Consider the following 16,243-nt stretch of genomic DNA (forward strand, 5'->3'; position numbering starts at 1 on the left):
TGTCCTGAATGTGGCCGGCAAAGACCCATCAGGCGCCCGGAATAAGGCACAGGGCGGAAAATGTGATCGCGGGCAATTGTAACGTAACAGGTAGAGACCGGGCAGCCAGGAAGACCCCGGCAGGAAGTGACGCGCTAAGTGCGCGCTGACCCGGAAGTGGAGCGGGGATTACTTCCGGTGCATTACTGTGATCGGGAAGGAAGTGAGTGAGGAGGATTGTTTACCTGGTGGAGCGGGTAGGTTGGCTGCTTTTCTGTGTAACGGCGGGTCCGGTCTGGTGTTTAAAGTGTAAATGAACATGATGGAATCTGAATTTACTAATGTGATCGTCATGTATTAAGGAGACAAGGATGATCACACAGCTCCTGCCTCCCAGATACTGATGATTACTGCACAGCTCCTCTCATATATATATATAACCGTACCGCCTCCCAGATACCGATGGTTACTGCACAGCTCCTCTCATATATATATATAACCGTACCGCCTCCCAGATACTGATGATTACTGCACAGCTCCTCTCATATAGCTAACCGTACCGCCTCCCAGATACTGATGATTACTGCACAGCTCCTCTCATATAGCTAACCGTACCGCCTCCCAGATACTGATGATTACTGTACAGCTCCCTTCATATAGCTAACCGTACCGCCTCCCAGATACTGATGATTACTGCACAGCTCCTCTCATATAGCTAACCGTACCACCTCCCAGATACTGATGATTACTGTACAGCTCCCTTCATATAGCTAACCGTACCGCCTCCCAGATACTGATGATTACTGCACAGCTCCTCTCATATAGATAACCGTACCGCCTCCCAGATACTGATGATTACTGCACAGCTCCTCTCATATATATAACCGTACCGCCTCCCAGATACTGATGATTACTGTACAGCTCCCCTCATATAGCTAACCTTACCGCCTCCCAGATACTGATGATTACTGTACAGCTCCCCTCATATAGCTAACCTTACCGCCTCCCAGATACTGATGATTACTGTACAGCTCCCCTCATATAGCTAACCTTACCGCCTCCGAGATACTGATGATTACTGTACAGCTCCCCTCATATAGCTAACCTTACCGCCTCCCAGATACTGATGATTACTGTACAGCTCCCCTCATATAGCTAACCTTACCGCCTCCCAGATACTGATGATTACTGTACAGCTCCCCTCATATAGCTAACCTTACCGCCTCCCAGATACTGATGATTACTGTACAGCTCCCTTCATATAGCTAACCGTACCGCCTCCCAGATACTGATGATTACTGCACAGCTCCTCTCATATAGCTAACCGTACCGCCTCCCAGATACTGATGATTACTGTACAGCTCCCTTCATATATATAACCGTTCCGCCTCCCAGATACTGATGATTACTGCACAGCTCCTCTCATATAGCTAACCGTACCGCCTCCCAGATACTGATGATTACTGCACAGCTCCTCTCATATAGCTAACCGTACCGCCTCCCAGATACTGATGATTACTGCACAGCTCCTCTCATATATATATAACCGTACCGCCTCCCAGATACTGATGATTACTGTACAGCTCCCCTCATATAGCTAACCGTACCGCCTCCCAGATACTGATGATTACTGCACAGCTCCTCTCATATATATAACCGTACCGCCTCCCAGATACTGATGATTACTGTACAGCTCCCCTCATATAGCTAACCGTACCGCCTCCCAGATACTGATGATTACTGCACAGCTCCTCTCATATATATAACCGTACCGCCTCCCAGATACTGATGATTACTGCACAGCTCCTCTCATATATATATAACCGTACCGCCTCCCAGATACTGATGATTACTGTACAGCTCCCCTCATATAGCTAACCGTACCGCCTCCCAGATACTGATGATTACTGCACAGCTCCTCTCATATATATAACCGTACCGCCTCCCAGATACTGATGATTACTGTACAGCTCCCCTCATATAGCTAACCGTACCGCCTCCCAGATACTGATGATTACTGCACAGCTCCTCTCATATATATAACCGTACCGCCTCCCAGATACTGATGATTACTGTACAGCTCCCTTCATATAGCTAACCGTACCGCCTCCCAGATACTGATGATTACTGCACAGCTCCTCTCATATATATAACCGTACCGCCTCCCAGATACTGATGATTACTGTACAGCTCCCTTCATATAGCTAACCGTACCGCCTCCCAGATACTGATGATTACTGTACAGCTCCTCTCATATATATAACTGTACCGCCTCCCAGATACTGATGATTACTGTACAGCTCCTCTCATATATATAACCGTACCGCCTCCCAGATACTGATGATTACTGTACAGCTCCCCTCATATAGCTAACCGTACCGCCTCCCAGATACTGATGATTACTGCACAGCTCCTCTCATATAGATAACCGTACCGCCTCCCAGATACTGATGATTACTGCACAGCTCCTCTCATATAGATAACCGTACCGCCTCCCAGATACTGATGATTACTGCACAGCTCCTTTCATATAGATAACCGTACCGCCTCCCAGATACTGATGATTACTGCACAGCTCCTCTCATATAGATAACCGTACCGCCTCCCAGATACTGATGATTACTGCACAGCTCCCCTCATATAGCTAACCGTACCGCCTCCCAGATACTGATGATTACTGCACAGCTCCTCTCATATAGCTAACCGTACCGCCTCCCAGATACTGATGATTACTGCACAGCTCCTCTCATATAGCTAACCGTACCGCCTCCCAGATACTGATGATTACTGCACAGCTCCTCTCATATAGATAACCGTACCGCCTCCCAGATACTGATGATTACTGTACAGCTCCCCTCATATAGCTAACCGTACCGCCTCCCAGATACTGATGATTACTGCACAGCTCCTCTCATATAGATAACTGTACCGCCTCCCAAATACTGAAGATTACTGCACAGCTCCTCTCATATAGATAACCGTACCGCCTCCCAGATACTGATGGTTACTGCACAGCTCCTCTCATATAGATACCGTACCGCCTCCCAGATACTGATGATTACTGCACAGCTCCTCTCATATACAGGTCCTTCTCAAAAAATTAGCATATAGTGTTAAATTTCATTATTTGCCATAATGTAATGATTACAATTAAACTTTCATATATTATAGATTCATTATCCACCAACTGAAATTTGTCAGGTCTTTTATTGTTTTAATACTGATGATTTTGGCATACAACTCCTGATAACCCAAAAAACCTGTCTCAATAAATTAGCATATCAAGAAAAGGTTCTCTAAACGACCTATTACCCTAATCTTCTGAATCAACTAATTAACTCTAAACACATGCAAAAGATACCTGAGGCTTTTATAAACTCCCTGCCTGGTTCATTACTCAAAACCCCCATCATGGGTAAGACTAGCGACCTGACAGATGTCAAGAAGGCCATCATTGACACCCTCAAGCAAGAGGGTAAGACCCAGAAAGAAATTTCTCAACAAATAGGCTGTTCCCAGAGTGCTGTATCAAGGCACCTCAATGGTAAGTCTGTTGGAAGGAAACAATGTGGCAGAAAACGCTGTACAACGAGAAGAGGAGACCGGACCCTGAGGAAGATTGTGGAGAAGGACCGATTCCAGACCTTGGGGAACCTGAGGAAGCAGTGGACTGAGTCTGGTGTGGAAACATCCAGAGCCACCGTGCACAGGCGTGTGCAGGAAATGGGCTACAGGTGCCGCATTCCCCAGGTAAAGCCACTTTTGAGCTACAGAGAAGCAGCACTGGACTGTTGCTAAGTGGTCCCAAGTACTTTTTTCTGATGAAAGCAAATTTTGCATGTCATTCGGAAATCAAGGTGCCAGAGTCTGGAGGAAGACTGGGGAGAAGGAAATGCCAAAATGCCTGAAGTCCAGTGTCAAGTACCCACAGTCAGTGATGGTGTGGGGTGCCATGTCAGCTGCTGGTGTTGGTCCACTGTGTTTCATCAAGGGCAGGGTCAATGCAGCTAGCTATCAGGAGATTTTGGAGCACTTCATGCTTCCATCGGCTGAAATGCTTTATGGAGATGAAGATTTCATTTTTCAGCACGACCTGGCACCTGCTCACAGTGCCAAAACCACTGGTAAATGGTTTACTGACCATGGTATTACTGTGCTCAATTGGCCTGCCAACTCTCCTGACCTGAACCCCATAGAGAATCTGTGGGATATTGTGAAGAGAAAGTTGAGAGACGCAAGACCCAACACTCTGGATGAGCTTAAGGCCGCTATTGAAGCATCCTGGGCCTCCATAACATCTCAGCAGTGTCACAGGCTGATTGCCTCCATGCCACGCCGCATTGAAGCAGTCATTTCTGCCAAAGGATTCCCGACCAAGTATTGAGTGCATAACTGAACATTATTATTTGTTGGTTTTTTTGTTTGTTATTAAAAAACACTTTTCTTTGATTGGATGGGTGAAATATGCTAATTTATTGAGACAGGTTTTTTGGGTTATCAGGAGTTGTATGCCAAAATCATCAGTATTAAAACAATAAAAGACCTGACAAATTTCAGTTGGTGGATAATGAATCTATAATATATGAAAGTTTAATTGTAATCATTACATTATGGTAAATAATGAAATTTAACACTATATGCTAATTTTTTGAGAAGGACCTGTAGATAACCGTACCGCCTCCCAGATACTGATGATTATTGCACAGCTCCTCTCATATAGCTAACCGTACCGCCTCCCAGATACTGATGATTACTGTACAGCTCGTCTCATATATATAACCGTACCGCCTCCCAGATACTGATGATTACTGTACAGCTCGTCTCATATATATAACCGTACCGCCTCCCAGATACTGATGATTACTGCACAGCTCCTCTCATATAGATAACGGTACCGCCTCCGAGATACTGATGGTTACTGCACAGCTCCTCTCATATAGCTAACCGTACCGCCTCCCAGATACTGATGATTACTGCACAGCTCCTCTCATATATATAACCGTACCGCCTCCCAGATACTGATGATTACTGCACAGCTCCTCTCATATAGATAACCGTACCGCCTCCCAGATACTGATGATTACTGCACAGCTCCTCTCATATAGATAACCGTACCGCCTCCCAGATACTGATGATTACTGCACAGCTCCTCTCATATAGATAACCGTACCGCCTCCCAGATACTGATGATTACTGCACAGCTCCTCTCATATAGATAACCGTACCGCCTCCCAGATACTGATGATTACTGTACAGCTCCCCTCATATAGCTAACCGTACCGCCTCCCAGATACTGATGATTACTGTACAGCTCCCTTCATATAGCTAACTGTACCGCCTCCCAGATACTGATGGTTACTGCACAGCTCCTCTCATATAGATAACCGTACCGCCTCCCAGATACTGATATATCCTACAACGAACAAGGAGAACATACAACCCATTTCTAATATGGTATAAAAAGTAACAAATTTTATTATAAATATATTACACAACATATATACACACACAGTAAAGACAAGGTACACGCAGAGCCAATGTACAATGGACCCAGGACACCGAAAAGTAACACCGTAGGCAGGTAGACCTATAGGGGCCAAACACCTCTAAATAGGAGCCCTAAGACAATTAATATGTCATAAAACAATGCTTAGTGCTAAGTTAAATACTCCTCTAGGTTACGTGATATTATTAAGCTTACCCAAATGGGCATACAGGATTGCAAGACCCCCCACCCCACCTTACCCATTAATAGGTGCCAGTGTCCGTCCAAGTAGCCCCGACGCGCGTTTCGCGTTTGCTTCCTCGGGGGGCGCCTCCCAGATACTGATGGTTACTGCTCAGCTCCTCTCATATAGCTAACCGTACCGCCTCCCAGATACTGATGATTACTACACAGCTCCTCTCATATAGCTAACCGTACCGCCTCCCAGATACTGATGATTACTGTACAGCTCGTCTCATATAGATAACCGTACCGCCTCCCAGATACTGATGATTACTGCACAGCTCCTCTCATATATATAACCGTACCGCCTCCCAGATACTGATGATTACTGCACAGCTCCTCTCATATAGATAACGGTACCGCCTCCGAGATACTGATGGTTACTGCACAGCTCCTCTCATATAGCTAACCGTACCGCCTCCCAGATACTGATGATTACTGCACAGCTCCTCTCATATATATAACCGTACCGCCTCCGAGATACTGATGATTACTGCACAGCTCCTCTTATATATATATATAACCGTACCGCCTCCCAGATACTGATGATTACTGCACAGCTCCTCTCATATAGCTAACCGTAACGCCTCCGAGATACTGATGGTTACTGCACAGCTCCTCTCATATAGCTAACCGTACCGCCTCCGAGATACTGATGGTTACTGCACAGCTCCTCTCATATATATATATAACCGTACCGCCTCCGAGATACTGATGGTTACTGCACAGCTCCTCTCATATAGCTAACCGTACCGCCTCCGAGATACTGATGATTACTGCACAGCTCCTCTCATAGAGATAACTGTACCGCCTCCGAGATACTGATGATTACTGCACAGCTCCTCTCATATATATATAACCGTACTGCCTCCCAGATACTGATGGTTACTGCACAGCTCCTCTCATATAGATAACCGTACCGCCTCCGAGATACTGATGATTACTGCACAGCTCCTCTCATATAGATAACCGTACCGCCTCCGAGATACTGATGGTTACTGCACAGCTCCTCTCATATATATAACCGTACCGCCTCCCAGATACTGATGGTTACTGCACAGCTCCTCTCATATATATAACCGTACCGCCTCCCAGATACTGATGATTACTGCACAGCTCCTCTCATATATATATAACCATACCGCCTCACAGATACTGATGGTTACTGCACAGCTCCTCTCATATAGATAACCGTACCGCCTCCCAGATACTGATGGTTACTGCACAGCTCCTCTCATATATATAACCTTACCGCCTCCCAGATACTGATGATTACTGCACAGCTCCTCTCCTATAGCTAACCGTACCGCCTCCCAGATACTGATGATTACTGCACAGCTCCTCTCATATAGCTAACCGTACTGCCTCCGAGATACTGATGATTACTGCACAGCTCCTCTCATATAGCTAACCGTACCGCCTCCCAGATACTGATGGTTACTGCACAGCTCCTCTCATATAGCTAACCGTACCGCCTCTGAGATACTGATGATTACTGCACAGCTCCTCTCATATATCTAACCGTACCGCCTCCCAGATACTGATGATTACTGCACAGCTCCTCTCATATAGCTAACCGTACCGCCTCCCAGATACTGATGATTACTGAACAGCTCCTCTCATATAGCTAACCGTACCGCCTCCCAGATACTGATAGTTACTGCACAGCTCCTCTCATATAGCTAACCGTACCGCCTCCGAGATACTGATGGTTACTGCACAGCTCCTCTCCTATAGCTAACCGTACCGCCTCCGAGATACTGATGGTTACTGCACAGCTCCTCTCCTATAGCTAACCGTACCGCCTCCCAGATACTGATGGTTACTGCACAGCTCCTCTCATATAGATAACCGTACCGCCTCCCTGATACTGATGGTTACTGCACAGCTCCTCTCATATAGCTAACCGTACCGCCTCCCAGATACTGATGGTTACTGCACAGCTCCTCTCATATAGATTACCGTACCGCCTCCCAGATACTGATGGTTACTACACAGCTCCTCTCATATAGATAACTGTACTGCCTCCCAGATACTGATAATTACTGCACAGCTCCTCTCATATAGCTAACCGTACCGCCTCCCAGATACTGATGGTTACTGCACAGCTCCTCTCATATAGATAACCGTACCGCCTCCCAGATACTGATGATTACTGCACAGCTCCTCTCATATAGATAACCGTACCGCCTCCCAGATACTGATGATTACTGCACAGCTCCTCACATATAGATAACCTTACAGCCTCCAAGATACTGATGATTACTGCACAGCTCCTCTCATATAGATTACCGTACTGCCTTCCAGATACTGATGATTACTGCACAGCTCCTCTCATATAGCTAACCGTACCGCCTCCCAGATACTGATGATTACTGTACAGCTCCTCTCATATAGATAACCGTACCGCCTCCCAGATACTGATGATTACTGCACAGCTCCTCTCATATAGATAACCGTACCGCCTCCCAGTTACTGATGATTACCACACAGCTCCTCTCATTTACCGTATTTTTCGGACTATTAAGACGCACCCATTCTTTTAGAGGTGGAAAATAGGGAAAAAAATATTTGAAGCAAAAAAATGTGGTAAAATATTTAGTAACATATATAACATAATATTATATGTGTTGTTATTATATATAATAGTATGTTATTATGTTGGAAACTGCGGGTAGAAGATGGTCCTGCGGGACCAGTGTGGTGTCTGTAAAGTACTGTATGAAGACTCTGGAGGGTGAGTATAAGAATGGGGTTACAGGGCTTATATTTAAAGCACCATTCCAGCACTGAAAAATAACACTGGAGTGCTGCTTTAAGAACCCATGGGAGAACTATAACTCCCAGCATGTCCTGCAGATCATATGGCATGCTGGGAGTTATAGTTTACCACAGGAGTGGCAGAGTGCTTTGTGTGTTGTAGTGACTAACCTTTTAATTGTGGCAGCCAGCCAGCTACTGTGGTGAGGTGAAAAGCTGGAGCATCCCATGACTGCACACACAGAGCCCTCCCTCTTGTTGCCTCTCCACAGCACAGGTCATAAGAGGAAGCTTGCAGATTCTAGTGCGGTGTCTGAAGGACCTGTGATGACATCAGAAGAGCGAGGGCTCTGTGCTGTCATGTGATGCTCCAGCCCACCCACTTCAGGACATCACACAGGTCCTTATGCCCAGCACTCAGCATCCAGCACAGCCAGGCAGGTATGCGGCGATCTTGTCTCCCCTGGCCCCTGCTGCTGCCACCTCTTCCACTGGACACAGATCTCCCCAGCTGCTGCAGGAATCCGGCGCTGGGGAAACCATGTGGGTTTCAGTGAAGGACTGTTCATTTGCTGCTCCCCGCTCACTGCTCAGCTGACAGGTGGGCGGGGAAACGGCTAATGAATATTCACTGCACTTTAATCATCGGGACCATGTGGTTTCCCCAGCTGGATTCCAGGCAGCTGGGACAGTGTTCTGCCTCCTGCAAGTGGGATAACAGTGGATCCCACTAGCCGCTGCCCCCTCCCCACCTTACATGCGGACCATAAGACGCACCCACACTCCTCCCAAATTTGGAGGGAAAAAAGTGCATCTTATGGTCGGAAAAATACAGTAGTTACAATATAGGAAATAGCCATCCCGCCTCCCAGATACACACAGCTCCTCTCATATAGTTATAATATAGGTGATAATGTCCCGACCACACTCGCATGGAGAATTTCATATAAATAATTGCCTAGAATACTACTTCCTGCAATTTGTGCCAACTTCCGTGGCTTTGTCCGGAGCTAATGTCCGGAGCTAATGTCCGGAGATAAGTGACGTCAACAGTGTCCAGTGTCTGATTGGTTGCCGCCTGCTGCGAGCGACCAATCAGAAACGTGCCGTACTGTGACACACTCCGCCCGCCATTTTGGTGTGATTTTTGAATTTTTACCTCACAGCAAGTTTCTACTGCGTGGAGGCGGGCCCAGTGACGTTGCTCTTCAAGCTCCTGCCGAATTTCGTCAAAAAAATGATAATACCATTTACCAAAACTATATATATTTAGTTGTGAAGTGGTTCAGTGACATTTTCACACCAATTTTGAACTTTTGTTTGGTGTTTTCTCCATATACTGCCTATTATTTTTGTTCTTTCTTACTATTATTTATTAATTGTATTATTCTTACATTTGAATAAATAAAGTATATATGGATTCTAGACTCCCGATTCTTTAGAATCGGGCTGCCATCTAGTTTCATATAAATGCCCGTATTTAAGTACTGGTCTGATGATTACTATTGTGTTTCACCTTTGCAATTGTTTTTTGTTCTGGATGTTATTTATTTTTTAAGTTTGTAAATTACATTATACTCACTGTACGTATATATTGTACAGCACATATATTTTCACTTTACCTCTAGCAACGTCTGAAAAAGACCCAGGTTACGTTTCGACCCTTCCTATCGTTTTCTGTCCTACCACCTCACTATGGTGAAATACTATACTTAATTAAATACACGCATTTATGTGAAATTCTCCTTGTGAGTGTGGCTGATTTTCTACAATTGACTATTTGGATTCTCCAGTTCTACCTGCATCCCTGCCTAACACTGCGCATGCACCTTACTTCTCTACGTAATATAGCAGATAACAGTCCGACCTCCCTGTTACTACTAATTATCGCACAGTTATATGTAGGATACAACACTTCGAGCTTCCTGACTAAACTTTAGGTGACTTGCTATCAAACACAAGAGCCAGTTTAGTGCCTTGCTTTGTTGACTTTTTTTTTTGTCGCCCACAGACATCAGATGTAAACTAGCTAATAATGGAGCTGCATTCATTCTCCATGAGACCCCAATCGATCTAGTAATCGCTTATCTTGTGATACACGTTGAGAAACATTTTTTTTTAATTGTTCCACAATTTTTTGACAGTTCACAGATTGGTGACCTCTGACCATCTTTGCTTCTGAGACTCTGCCTTTCTAACATTCTCTTTTTTGCTCTATTTATACACAGTCATGTGGCTTAGTGGGAAATTGATCCTCCAGCTATTTTTCATTAGTACAACTTATGTTGTACCTTATAGTCTTTTGTTAACTCAGTCCCAACTTTTTTGAGATCTGATGCTGCCATTAATTTCAAAATGAGGTAATTTTGTTCAGTTGAATAAAAATGGCTATTGGTGATTTTCATATCCTTTGCCTTCTTGTTTTCTTTACATTTTACACAACTTATGTGCGGCTTTCGGGTTGTAGATCTGTTTTCAGCCCCTGAATGTTAGCAATGATTGTCTATTCACTGACAACAAGTCAGATCTTGAAAATAGTAAGAAATTGACAGACACATTATATTAGAAAGCTGCTGAGCATTTCCCAACAATCAGGTTTTATTTACTTTAAACCAGACTATCTTTTCCAGATACATTCTGTCCAAAATCTAAATCTAAATGATCTATCATCTAGGTTGTCATAACAATGCCTAAAGTAAAGCGAAGCAGGAAGCCTCCTCCAGATGGTTGGGAGCTCATAGAACCAACGTTGGATGAACTGGATCAGAAAATGAGAGAAGGTGAGAGGGTAAATTCAGGAATAGGATATACCCTGTTTCGTAACGTTGTGCCATAATGTTACTTATATAATCTAAATAAATCATTTTCGGGTGATTTTAATGGGATGAGAATGTTATAAGCGCCTTTACTAGAGCCAGAAAAAGTGGAACTCCGAGCAAAATACATAGACTAAGAATTGAGAAATTGATTTTGCATCACAGATGCCTGACTGCATGCTGAAATGTGTATAATCCTCCTATTCCTGATTATCACCAGCTGAAACTGACCCTCATGAAGGAAAGAGGAAGGTGGAATCTCTGTGGCCAATCTTCCGCATCCATCATCAGAAAACCCGCTATATATTTGACCTGTTCTATAAGAGGAAAGCGATAAGCAGAGGTAACATTTTCTTTTTTTGTTTGTAATATCTGCTTAGAAAATGTCGCCTCTGAATACGGATTCTTTAAGTCATTTGTAAAGACGCTTTTTAGGCCTCAAGTCAGACGTCCTTCAGTCACCACGTGTTTTATCTGTGTTTTTCACAAACCGAGCATGTACCCAATTAAAGTCTAGGGTGCTATTCAGATGTTCATGTTTTTTTGTGGATCATGTGTCTGCAAAAAAAAATCACAGAATTGTTTGCTTTTGATCTGAGTCACAGGTCAAAATTTCCCATAGAAATGTGTCCATGAAAATCACTGACAACACACGGTTAACATCCATGGTTAACATTGTGATGGATAGGAGTTTGTTTTTGACTTAGTGAAGAATCACTGATAAAACGCTGATGAAAATCAGATCCAAAACACTAATTAACAGTCTGTTTTTACGTATGAGGAAAATCACGGACTTCTGAATAAGGCCGTAGCTGCAGACAGTGTGTCAACTTGCAGGTAAATCGCATTAAAATTACATTAAGCTGCATGGACTTATATCCTCATTGTAGCCGTTTGCTTCCACTCATTGATGCGTTGGTTGGGACTTTTACGGCCATTGCTCCTCACACAGTGAGTGCAGCTGTAATCACTTCCTGGCACAATGACTGACAGCGCTGCATACGCATGCTGCAGATCAGGCTGTCAGTCAATGTGCCAGGGAATAATTACAGCTTGCATTGTCAGCAGTGACTGTAACTGCTCTGTGCACTGCCACAATGACTGGAGGCAAGCGTCTGCAGGGAGGACATAAGGTAATTTTCGCTCTGTATCCACTATTACAGTAAGGCAGGTTAGCATGACTTTAATCTGCAGATTTGCACTGTATGTGCTGGTATTGTTTCTGGACATAACATTCCTTTATAGACGTACCATGTAAATTGTAAGTATAGGCATCTTGTATGTTTCCACTGTCCTGCAACACAATTTTGGGAAAATACACTAAATAAAATGGGTACAAATAGCACCGAAAAGTGCAGGTTATGGCATGTGCCACATAATAGGAGTATGAGCAAGAGAAGACAGAGACTGCCATGTCCTGTATTTACAAACCAACAGATAAAGTAGCACTCTGTAGCGCTATAGCAGGCAAGCATGAAATATATGAAATTTCAATTGCATTACTGCTCTAGAAAATTGGAAAAATTGAGAATGCTTAGTGCATAAATTGGCCAATTCATGTGTACCCGGCAGCAACGATAAGGCAATTCTCGTTGCCGGGAACCTGCCTAATGTGAATCTTCTCATAGGCTGAAGCCTACATTTATATGGGAAGGTAGGATCCTGTAGTTATTAAAAATGCCTATGGCTGAGGGGCGGAGTGCTCAGCCAGAGAGACTATGTATACAAATAACAAAAGACTGACCGTCACTTCCAAACTGAAGTCAGGTGAGTACCGGTGTCCTTTACTTGCATTATGCTTTAGGAGGCTGTGATTGTGCATTGATAGATCAAACGTTTGCTGAGCAAGTACTCAAGACAAACATGAAGGTTTAAGCCCGTAATACACATTAGATGGTGTTCGGCACACAGCAATCTCGGCCCTCTCTCTTACACAGGAGCTCTATTTCGGCCATGCACTCCTGTGTTCTCTATGGGAGAGTAGCTGACATGTTTGCCGATGGCTTGGAGACAGTATCATCTGCAGTCTTGAGATTAGGCATGCCAGATCGAATATTCCCCAACAATTAATTTACTAGGGCTCCCATACACATTAGACTGTCGGAGAACCATCCGATATCTGCATGTTTGGCGGACATTAGTCTGATGTGTATGCAAGGGGTAGGCTTTACATGTAAGGTGTAGCTTAGTGTCAGACTCCTTGTCCCACTAACACCAAGGTTGGGGGGCAGTGCGTACCATATCGGGGGTATTTGCACTATGCTGTTGATGTGCATTTGATAGGCCACACCGATAGTGATCACAACCTGTGCTTACATTGATTTCATTTGTCTGGGAAGATGGAGAAAAGCTGCTCTGACCTCCGGGCACACAGTCTGATGTACTGACCTAATATTGTTCACAATACCAAGATGGTAATATGAAGTCTTTAATTTATACAAAATAGTTCATAGAAATAATTAACATACATTTTAATATGAAAAAATGGTCTCGAGTCCTGTCTGACTAATCTGAGTGTGCTTGCTTTCTGCGTTTTTCTAGAACTTTACGATTATTGCATTAGGGAAGGCTACGCTGACAAGAACCTTATTGCAAAGTGGAAGAAACAAGGCTATGAGAACCTGTGCTGCCTGCGCTGTATACAGACCAGGGACACAAACTTTGGAACCAATTGTATTTGTCGTGTCCCCAAAGGCAAACTTGAAGTGGTAAGAGCTCCAGCATATTACATCAGTATATCAGGGCCTTGGGTGAATGATCTTCTGGTACATGTGGCCGGAGAGCCTCCATCCCTTTTCCTTATTGATCCTCTCCATAGGCCGGGTTTGGTATCGCTGCCCAGCCTCAATCACATGAATGGAACTTACCAGCAATGCTGGACACAAGGTGCAGACTGCGGTGTCTGCAGGCAGAGGACACCAATTTATCATTCATTCCAGATAGGATTCCCTTGATCAGTGAAACAACGAAGCAGAACTTTCACTTAAAAAGGCTAAATTGTAGTATTGCACACAGCCACACGCTGGTGGACGTCGTTGGGAAGGAGCCGCAGCCCCTACATTCAGGAGTCTTAGACGTCAGGTCTCCACCAATCTAAAATTCTTGGCTGAGATTAAGCTATTAAAGGAATTTTTATTTTTTAATAAATGTAATAAGTGCCAATTTTCCACAAGAGTAATATGGACGACTCAGGTGTAGTCACCAAGCTAACAGCATCCCGGCTTTTATGGTGCAGTTTGTTAGGGGGGACCAGACCCCATGGTTGTATTGTCTGTGTGTGGCATTGAATTTATAGCTATCTCTATCTACAGACTTTCCACCTAATTCAGGCCTAAATGGTGTTTGCATAATATAGACAGTACGTGCATTAGAACATCTTATATAGGGTGCTATTACTAAGGGAGTGCAGGACTATGGCGGAGACATTGTTGTTTTGTAGGGGCCATGGTGTCTGACCGTTTTCTATGCGCACAACAGAAAATACTGTTTTTCCTGTTCCTCCTATTTGGCCTAAGTCAGGGGTGTCAAACTGCATTCCTCGAGGGCTGCAAACAGGTCATGTTTTCAGGATTTCCTTGTACCGCACAGGTGATAATTTAATCACCTACACAAATAATGAGTTGGTGATTAAATTATCACCTGTGCAGTACAAGGAAATCCTGAAAACATGACCTGTTTGCAGCCCTCGAGGAATGCAGTTTGACACCCCTGGCCTAAGTGACTGTATTGGCACTGTGCTGTGGGTAATTATGGCAGTGGGGTCTTACAGTGGATGTCATTACGTGTTTAAGCATAATACTGGAGAGACGGTTCGCCTCCTAGATGGGATGTGCCGTGTGGAATAACACTCGTTTCTTTGTTGCAGGGACGTATTATTGAATGCACACACTGTGGATGTAGAGGCTGCTCCGGATAAAAGAAAATGACTTTTTAAGAACTTTATTATTCCAGACCTTGCTTCCAGATTCTTTTAAGATGAAGAATGATTTCTCTTATTTGTGGCTGTCTTGTGACCAGTTGTTTCATTTTGTAAGCGCTTAATAAAGATGCTGTTAAATGTGGTTTTTATTATTATTTATTGTTAATTTCTGAGCTCTATTCCAGAGACGTCTGATGTGTTACGGTATAGATGATTAGGCCTGTAATTGCTAGGACACTTCTAAAATGCTACACCAGAGGTTACAGCAGTTCATAGGCTGGCTCACACAGAGCTTACTGTGGGAACTGCTGCCTGTGACCTGCGGTAACATTAATGACGTTACCGCTCGTCACTGCCGCCACGTTCTCACGCTAAGCTCTGTGTGCTGAGTAGTCACATTACTGATGTCACTGCTCACCAAACCATCCATAGCAGAGCTGGGGATCATCACGAGAGCTCATCATTATGGGTTAACGGTGAACAGGTGAGGATTACTTTGCTTTTTTTTATTTTTAGGTTAATAAATGGGTAAAAGAGTGTAGTTGTCAGGGAGTGTTTTTTTTTTTAATTAAAGGACTTTTCTCTGTGTACGTCTTTATTAATTTTGACTTGTTAATGCACCAGGGAAAGTAAGAAGAACCGAGGCTAAGCGTCAGATTTGGAGCATCTAATGGATAACCTGTGGCAGCTGAGGGCTGATGTTCTGAGTCTGGGAGGGGGTCAATATACATGGCCCCTTCCCAGCCTATTAATATCAGTTTGCAGCTGTCTGTTTAACCTTTGCTGGTTATTAGAATTAGGGGGGCTCCACAGCATTTTTTTTGGTCCCTTCTTATTAACCAAAGCAGAGCGCTGTGGGCTGTTATTAATAGGCTGGGAGCCTTTATTGCTATTGTCCCCTTTCCAGAATAATAACAGCCCCCAGCTGTCGTCTTTATCTCAGCTGGTTAGAAAAATTAAGGGGGACCCCATGCCGTTTTTTGTATTTAATTCACCCGATACACAGACAGCGGGTGCTGACTACAAGTCTCATCAGCGTCG

At 44.1% G+C, this 16,243-nt stretch overlaps 1 protein-coding gene across 1 annotated transcript; it reads left to right on the forward strand.

Moving 5' to 3' along the window:
* Nucleotides 1–115: 115 nt before the first annotated feature.
* BUD31 (BUD31 homolog) lies at nt 116–15,344 on the forward strand. Its single transcript, XM_069733904.1, has 5 exons — nt 116–236; nt 11,142–11,247; nt 11,504–11,626; nt 13,825–13,991; nt 15,149–15,344. The coding sequence occupies exons 2-5, from the start codon at nt 11,154–11,156 to the stop codon at nt 15,197–15,199; spliced, it is 435 nt and encodes a 144-aa protein (XP_069590005.1). The 5' UTR covers nt 116–236; nt 11,142–11,153; the 3' UTR covers nt 15,200–15,344.
* Nucleotides 15,345–16,243: the final 899 nt, after the last annotated feature.

This window comes from Ranitomeya imitator, chromosome 7, assembly GCF_032444005.1.
Source record: "Ranitomeya imitator isolate aRanImi1 chromosome 7, aRanImi1.pri, whole genome shotgun sequence".
Classification (NCBI taxonomy): Eukaryota; Metazoa; Chordata; class Amphibia; order Anura; family Dendrobatidae; genus Ranitomeya; species Ranitomeya imitator.